The sequence below is a fragment of the Oncorhynchus tshawytscha genome, linkage group LG16 (genome assembly GCF_018296145.1).
Source record: "Oncorhynchus tshawytscha isolate Ot180627B linkage group LG16, Otsh_v2.0, whole genome shotgun sequence".
NCBI classification, from domain to species: domain Eukaryota; kingdom Metazoa; phylum Chordata; class Actinopteri; order Salmoniformes; family Salmonidae; genus Oncorhynchus; species Oncorhynchus tshawytscha.
The window spans coordinates 76011896-76020566 of NC_056444.1; the positions used below are offsets into that span (position 1 = coordinate 76011896).

The 8671-nt window shown below is 37.9% G+C and overlaps 1 protein-coding gene across 1 annotated transcript in view; it reads right to left on the reverse strand.

The window, feature by feature from the left end:
• Positions 1-7808, reverse strand: part of LOC112215234 (zinc finger protein 385A) — a 149122-nt gene extending 141314 nt beyond the window's left edge. The window contains exon 1 of the mRNA XM_042299650.1: positions 7593-7808. Coding sequence (XP_042155584.1) covers positions 7593-7602 — 10 coding nt within the window. The 5' untranslated portion in view covers positions 7603-7808. The remainder of the gene's footprint in view (positions 1-7592) is intronic.
• Positions 7809-8671: the final 863 nt, after the last annotated feature.

Genomic DNA, 8671 nt, shown 5'->3' on the forward strand with positions numbered 1-8671 from the left:
AAGGCATGTGTTTTCAATGTGTTTTAAATGTAAAGGCATGTGTTTTAAATGTGTTTTAAATGTAAAGTCATGTGTTTTAAATGTAAAGTCATGTATTTTAAATGTGTGTTAAATGTAAAGGCATGTGTTTTCAATGTGTTTTAAATGTAAAGGCATGTGTTTTAAATGTGTTTTAAATGTAAAGTCATGTGTTTTAAATGTAAAGTCATGTATTTTAAATGTAAAGGCATGTGTTTTAAATGTAAAGGCATGTGTTTTAAATGTGTTTTAAATGTAAAGGCATGTGTTTTCAATGTGTTTTAAATGTAAAGGCATGTGTTTTAAATGTGTTTTAAATGTAAAGTCATGTGTTTTAAATGTAAAGTCATGTGTTTTAAATGTAAAGGCATGTGTTTTAAATGTAAAGGCATGTGTTTTAAATGTGTTTTAAATGTAAAGGCATGTGTGTTAAATGTGTTTTAAATGTAAAGGCATGTGTTTTAAATGTAAAGGCATGTGTGTTAAATGTGTTTTAAATGTAAAGGCATGTGTTTTAAATGTGTTTTAAATGTAAAGGCATGTGTTTTAAATGTGTTTTAAATGTAAAGGCATGTGTGTTAAATGTGTTTTAAATGTAAAGGCATGTGTTTTAAATGTGTTTTAAATGTAAAGGCATATGTGTTAAATGTGTTTTAAATGTAAAGTCATGTGTTTTAAATGTAAAAGCATGTGTTTTAAAAAAATTTAAATGTAAAGGCATGTGTTTTAAATGTAAAGGCATGTGTTTTAAATGTGTTTTAAATGTAAAGGCATTTGTTTTAAATGTAAAGGCATGTGTTTTAAATGTAAAGTCATGTTTTTTAAATGTGTTTTAAATGTAAAGGTATGTGTTTTAAATGTGTTTTAAATGTAAAGTCATGTGTTTTAAATGTAAAGGCATGTGTTTTAAATTGTTTTAAATGTAAAGTCATGTGTTTTAAATGTGTTTTAAATGTGTTTTAAATGTAAAGGCATGTGTGTTAAATGTGTTTTAAATGTAAAGGCATGTGTTTTAAATGTAAAGGCATGTGTTTTAAATGTGTTTTAAATGTAAAGGCATGTGTTTTAAATGTGTTTTAAATGTAAAGGCATGTGTTTTAAATGTGTTTTAAATGTAAAGGCATGTGTTTTAAATGTAAAGGCATGTGTTTTAAATGTAAAGTCATGTGTTTTAAATGTAAAGGCATGTGTTTTAAATGTGTTTTAAATGTAAAGGCATGTGTTTTAAATGTAAAGGCATGTGTTTTAAATGTGTTTTAAATGTAAAGGCATGTGTTTTAAATGTAAAGGCATGTGTTTTAAATGTGTTTTAAATGTAAAGGCATATGTTTTAAATGTAAAGGCATGTGTTTTAAATGTGTTTTAAATGTAAAGGCATGTGTTTAAAATGTAAAGGCATGTGTTTTAAATGTAAAGTCATATGTTTTAAATGTAAAGGCATATGTTTTAAATGTAAAGGCATGTGTTTTAAATGTAAAGGCATATGTTTTAAATGTGTTTTAAATGTAAAGGCATGTGTTTTAAATGTAAAGGCATGTGTTTTAAATGTAAAGGCATATGTTTTAAATGTAAAGGCATGTGTTTTAAATGTGTTTTAAATGTAAAGGCATGTGTTTTAAATGTAAAGGCATGTGTTTTAAATGTAAAGGCATATGTTTTAAATGTAAAGGCATGTGTTTTAAATGTGTTTTAAATGTAAAGACATGTGTTTTAAATGTAAAGGCATGTGTTTTAAATGTGTTTTAAATGTAAAGGCATGTGTTTTAAATGTGTTTTAAATGTAAAGGCATGTGTGTTAAATGTGTTTTAAATGTAAAGGCATATGTTTTAAATGTAAAGTCATGTGTTTTAAATGTGTGTTAAATGTAAAGGCATGTGTGTTAAATGTGTTTTAAATGTAAAGACATGTGTTTTAAATGTAAAGGCATGTGTTTTAAATGTGTTTTAAATGTAAAGGCATGTGTTTTAAATGTGTTTTAAATGTAAAGGCATGTGTTTTAAATGTGTTTTAAATGTAAAGGCATGTGTTTTAAATGTAAAGGCATGTGTTTTAAATGTGTTTTAAATGTAAAGGCATGTGTTTTAAATGTGTTTTAAATGTAAAGGCATGTGTTTTAAATGTAAAGTCATGTGTTTTAAATGTAAAGGCATGTGTTTTAAATGTAAAGGCATGTGTGTTAAATGTGTTTTAAATGTAAATGCATGTGTTTTAAATGTAAAGGCATGTGTTTTAAATGTGTTTTAAATGTAAAGGCATGTGTTTTAAATGTAAAGGCATGTGTTTTAAATGTGTTTTAAATGTAAAGGCATGTGTTTTAAATGTAAAGGCATGTGTTTTAAATGTAAAGGCATGTGTTTTAAATGTAAAGGCATATGTTTTAAATGTAAAGGCATGTGTTTTAAATGTGTTTTAAATGTAAAGGCATGTGTTTTAAATGTAAAGGCATGTGTTTTAAATGTAAAGGCATATGTTTTAAATGTAAAGGCATGTGTTTTAAATGTGTTTTAAATGTAAAGGCATGTGTTTTAAATGTAAAGGCATGTGTTTTAAATGTAAAGGCATGTGTTTTAAATGTGTTTTAAATGTAAAGGCATGTGTTTTAAATGTAAAGGCATGTGTTTTAAATGTAAAGGCATGTGTTTTAAATGTAAAGGCATGTGTGTTAAATGTGTTTTAAATGTAAAAGCATATGTTTTAAATGTAAAGTCATGTGTTTTAAATGTGTGTTAAATGTAAAGGCATGTGTGTTAAATGTGTTTTAAATGTAAAGGCATGTGTTTTAAATGTAAAGGCATATGTTTTAAATGTGTTTTAAATGTAAAGGCATGTGTTTTAAATGTAAAGGCATGTGTGTTAAATGTGTTTTAAATGTAAAGGCATATGTTTTAAATGTAAAGTCATGTGTTTTAAATGTGTGTTAAATGTAAAGGCATGTGTGTTAAATGTGTTTTAAATGTAAAGGCATGTGTTTTAAATGTAAAGGTGTGTGTTTTAAATGTGTTTTAAATGTAAAGGCATGTGTTTTAAATGTGTGTTAAATGTAAAGGCATGTGTTTTAAATGTAAAGGTATGTGTTTTAAATGTAAAGGCATGTGTTTTAAATGTAAAGTCATGTGTTTTAAATGTAAAGGCATGTGTTTTAAATGTAAAGGCATGTGTTTTAAATGTGTTTTAAATGTAAAGGCATGTGTTTTAAATGTAAAGTCATGTGTTTTAAATGTAAAGGCATGTGTTTTAAATGTGTTTTAAATGTAAAGGCATGTGTTTTAAATGTGTTTTAAATGTAAAGTCATGTGTTTTAAATGTGTTTTAAATGTAAAGGCATGTGTTTTAAATGTAAAGTAATGTGTTTTAAATGTAAAGGCATGTGTTTTAAATGTGTTTTAAATGTAAAGGCATGTGTTTTAAATGTGTTTTAAATGTAAAGGCATGTGTTTTAAATGTGTTTTAAATGTAAAGGCATGTGTTTTAAATGTGTGTTAAATGTAAAGGCATGTGTGTTAAATGTAAAGGCCTGTGTGTTAAATGTGTTTTAAATGTAAAGGCATATGTTTTAAATGTAAAGTCATGTGTTTTAAATGTGTGTTAAATGTAAAGGCATGTGTGTTAAATGTGTTTTAAATGTAAAGGCATGTGTTTTAAATGTAAAGGCATGTGTTTTAAATGTGTTTTAAATGTAAAGGCATGTGTTTTAAATGTGTGTTAAATGTAAAGGCATGTGTTTTAAATGTAAAGGCATGTGTTTTAAATGTAAAGGCATGTGTTTTAAATGTAAAGGCATATGTTTTAAATGTTTAAATGTGGCCAATCCTGAGCCAGAGCACATAGCAATACAAACCTACACACACACAGCGCAGCTAAAAGACTGACACGTATACAGTACATAACCTTACACACAGCGTCTCTCACGACACAACACAACAAAATACATATTTTTGACACATGCTTCTTCCTCACACTAGCACACAGTTAACCTGCAACACACACCCACACACAGTCTATGAAACACAGTGACTTACAGTGTCTCAGTAGCAGAGCTCCCATCCCCTGCAGCAGCAGTAGAGTTAGTACAGACGGACTAGCAGCAGTAGAGTTAGTACAGACGGACTAGCAGCAGTAGAGTTAGTACAGACGGACTAGCAGCAGTAGAGTTAGTACAGATGGACTAGCAGCAGTAGAGTTAGTACAGACGGACAAGCAGCAGTAGAGTTAGTACAGACGGACTAGCAGCAGTAGAGTTAGTACAGACGGACTAGCAGCAGTAGAGTTAGTACAGACGGACTAGCAGCAGTAGAGTTAGTACAGACGGACTAGTAGCAGTAGAGTTAGTACAGACGGACTAGCAGCAGTAGAGTTAGTACAGACGGACTAGCAGCAGTAGAGTTAGTACAGACGGACTAGCAGCAGTAGAGTTAGTACAGATGGACTAGCAGCAGTAGAGTTAGTACAGACGGACAAGCAGCAGTAGAGGTAGTACAGATGGACTAGCAGCAGTAGAGTTAGTACAGACGGACTAGCAGCAGTAGAGTTAGTACAGACGGACTAGCAGCAGTAGAGTTAGTACAGACGGACTAGTAGCAGTAGAGTTAGTACAGACGGACTAGCAGCAGTAGAGTTAGTACAGACGGACTAGCAGCAGTAGAGTTAGTACAGACGGACTAGCAGCAGTAGAGTTAGTACAGATGGACTAGCAGCAGTAGAGTTAGTACAGACGGACAAGCAGCAGTAGAGGTAGTACAGATGGACTAGCAGCAGTAGAGTTAGTACAGACGGACTAGTAGCAGTAGAGTTAGTACAGACGGACTAGCAGCAGTAGAGTTAGTACAGACGGACTAGCAGCAGTAGAGTTAGTACAGACGGACTAGCAGCAGTAGAGTTAGTACAGACGGACTAGCAGCAGTAGAGTTAGTACAGATGGACTAGCAGCAGTAGAGTTAGTACAGACGGACTAGCAGCAGTAGAGTTAGTACAGACGGACAAGCAGCAGTAGAGTTAGTACAGACGGACAAGCAGCAGTAGAGGTAGTACTAGTACAGATGGACAAGCAGCAGTAGAGTTAGTACAGACGGACTAGCAGCAGTAGAGTTAGTACAGACGGACTAGCAGCAGTAGAGTTAGTACAGACAGACTAGCAGCAGTAGAGTTAGTACAGACGGACTAGCAGCAGTAGAGTTAGTACAGACGGACAAGCAGCAGTAGAGTTAGTACAGACGGACTAGCAGCAGTAGAGTTAGTACAGACGGACTAGTAGCAGTAGAGTTAGTACAGACGGACTAGCAGCAGTAGAGTTAGTACAGACGGACTAGCAGCAGTAGAGTTAGTACAGACGGACTAGCAGCAGTAGAGTTAGTACAGACAGACTAGCAGCAGTAGAGTTAGTACAGACAGACTAGCAGCAGTAGAGTTAGTACAGACAGACTAGCAGCAGTAGAGTTAGTACAGACGGACTAGCAGCAGTAGAGTTAGTACAGACAGACTAGCAGCAGTAGAGTTAGTACAAACGGACTAGCAGCAGTAGAGTTAGTACAGACGGACTAGCAGCAGTAGAGTTAGCACAGACGGACTAGCAGCAGTAGAGTTAGTACAGACGGACTAGCAGCAGTAGAGTTAGTACAGACGGACTAGCAGCAGTAGAGTTAGTACAGACGGACTAGCAGCAGTAGAGTTAGTACAGACAGACTAGCAGCAGTAGAGTTAGTACAGATGGACTAGCAGCAGTAGAGTTAGTACAGACGGACTAGTAGCAGTAGAGTTAGTACAGACAGACTAGCAGCAGTAGAGTTAGTACAGATGGACTAGCAGCAGTAGAGTTAGTACAGACGGACTAGTAGCAGTAGAGTTAGTACAGACAGACTAGCAGCAGTAGAGTTAGTACAGATGGACTAGCAGCAGTAGAGTTAGTACAGACGGACTAGCAGCAGTAGAGTTAGTACAGACGGACTAGCAGCAGTAGAGTTAGTACAGACGGACTAGCAGCAGTAGAGTTAGTACAGACGGACTAGCAGAGAGACTGGACGGAAGGCTTCTGTCTCCCCTCACCCATGTGTGGACTATGAGACTAGAATACTAAACCATGCTGAATGACAGTATATTCTGTGCAGCACATTTGCTACAAATGCATTGCAATGCTTGTCGGTGTATCTAGCCACACACTGAAATGCATGTATGACGCAGCCGTATGAATACACAACAGGATCTTTTCTCACATAATGTATCTTGGTAGAACAGCAAATGAAATCCTTTGAAGAACCCTGCAGCACCAAAGGAGAATGTTTACATTCATATGTGACAATGTATACACCCAACATCCTTCACATTTAGCCCTCACGTGTTTTTGTGTGCTTGACTGTTGGTGCCGGATAGTTGCAGTATGCATAGCTGTATCTCTATCCCAGTCTGTTATGTGTAGCTTCTCTCTCACCTCAAACTCTCTCGGCAGGACATACAGGACAGTAAAGGACAGGAGAGAAGAGGACAGGAGGGAAGAGGACAGGACAGGAGAGGACAGGAAAGAAGAGGACATGAGAGGACAGGAGAGGAAAGGACAGGAGAGAAGAGGAGAAGAGAGGACAGGATAGGAGATAAGAGGATAGAAGAGGACAGGAGAGGATACGAGAGGACAGGAGAGGATACGAGAGGACAGGAGAGGACAGGAGAGAAGAGGAGAGGACAGGAGAGGACAGGAGAGAAGAGGAGAGGACAGGAGAGGACATGATAGGAGAGGACAGGATAGAAGAGGATAGAAGAGGACAGGAGATGACAGGATAGGAGAGGACAGGAGAGGAGAGGACAGGACAGGAGAGAAGAGGAGAGGACATGATAGGAGAGAAGATGAGGGCATGGGAGAGGACAGGAGAGGACAGGAGAGTACATGATAGGAGAGGACAGGATAGGAGAGAAGAGGATAGAAGAGGACAGGAGATGACAGGATAGGAGAGGACAGGAGAGAAGAGGAGAGGATATGAGGACAGGATAGGAGATAAGAGGATAGAAGAGGACAGGAGAGGATACGAGAGGACAGGAAAGGATAGGAGAGGACAGGAAAGGATACGAGAGGACAGGAGAGGATAGGAGAGGACAGGAGAGGATAGGAGAGGACAGGAGAGGATACGAGAGGACAGGAGAGAAGAGGAGAGGAGAGGACAGGATAGGAGAGGACATGATAAGAGAGGACAGGACAGGAGAAGACAGGATAGGAGAGGACAGGAGAGAAGAGAAGAGGAGAGGACATGATAGGAGAGAAGAGGACAGGAGAGAGCTGAAGCATGGTCATGTCATGTGACCAAACACATCTTAATGATATGCTTCCAACACAACACACTTTGACCTCTCCTGTTATCTGTCTGACACGGCAAATAGATGCTTTTGATTATTACTATAATCATAATAATTCATAGGCTACATTTTGCTGGTATTCAATAACTCTACGACAGATAGCTTGAGCGTTGTTGAGACGTTGAGTGGATGAGACTATGATAAATAAATCAAGTTTTGAAGAATGCCTGATGATACAACAGAAACATTTGACCTCCCCAAAAATATCAAGACGCAGAGGAAAACGACAACAACTCACCCAAAATCATTGTGTCTTTTCCTTCTCTCTGCTCCTATCGTTTAACAGTGCTCCCTCGTTTCCACGTCTCCCTCGTTTCCCCGTCTCTCCCGTCTCTCCTGTCTCTCTCTTTCTCCAAAGGGACAATGGCTCCAAATTGTTTTCTTATTTTTTTCACTGCTCGTCTCTCTCTCTCTCTCTCTCTCTCTCTCTCTCTCTCTTTCTTTTCTCCTTCTCCTTCTCCTTCTCTTTCTCTTTCTCTTTCTCCTTCTCCTTCTCTTTCTCTTTCTCTTTCTCTTTCTCTTTCTCTTTCTCTCTCTCTCTCTCTCTCTCTCTCTCTCTCTCTCTCTCTCTCTCTCTCTCTCTCTCTCTCTCTCTCTCTCTCTAGCTGGCAAGTCAGAAAAGCAGAACTAAATGTGAGCGGAGACTGCTGCTACTACCACCTGCTACCACTGCACACGCTGTCTGTCTGTCCCTCGCTTTGCCTTGCCTTGCGTCCGCCCTCACCAGGTGATTAACAGTATGTGAGGAGGAGGAGGAGGAGGTTGGGGGGGGCGGGGTAATGTTGGTGCAGTTGTGCTGACTGTCTGTCTCAGATAAGCCTCGGGGTTGGGGTGCGTCAGAAACAAGAGGGAGGGGGAGCTACTGGCCAAAGTTGAAGTACCTAATGACAGAATGAAGTCGAACTCCCCAATCACAGAATGAAAAGCAGCTTTATCTAGATCTTCTACTCCAGAGAAGCCAGAAAATGTGATGGTCTCCAACACAGCTGACAAGCTATATCTGTTCAGTGGGAACATTTCTGAGATGGGAATGCCTTGGTGTCAAACTGGTCTCTCACTCTCTTTCTCTCTCTCTTCTTATTTTTGGGGTTGTGTATAATCTAAAGGAACCTTACATGTCTGTGCTAAGTGTGCTCTGATTGGTGGCAGCCTCGACCAATGGGAGCAGCAGCAGGCACTTGTCATCATGCAGAGTGTAAGTCATGAAGGAGACAGCACTGGACTAATAATGTATGTGTGTGTCCCACTCTATCTCCGCCCCCACCCCTCTCTCCTCACTCCTCCGCCCCCACCCCTCTCTCCTCACTCCCTCCGCCC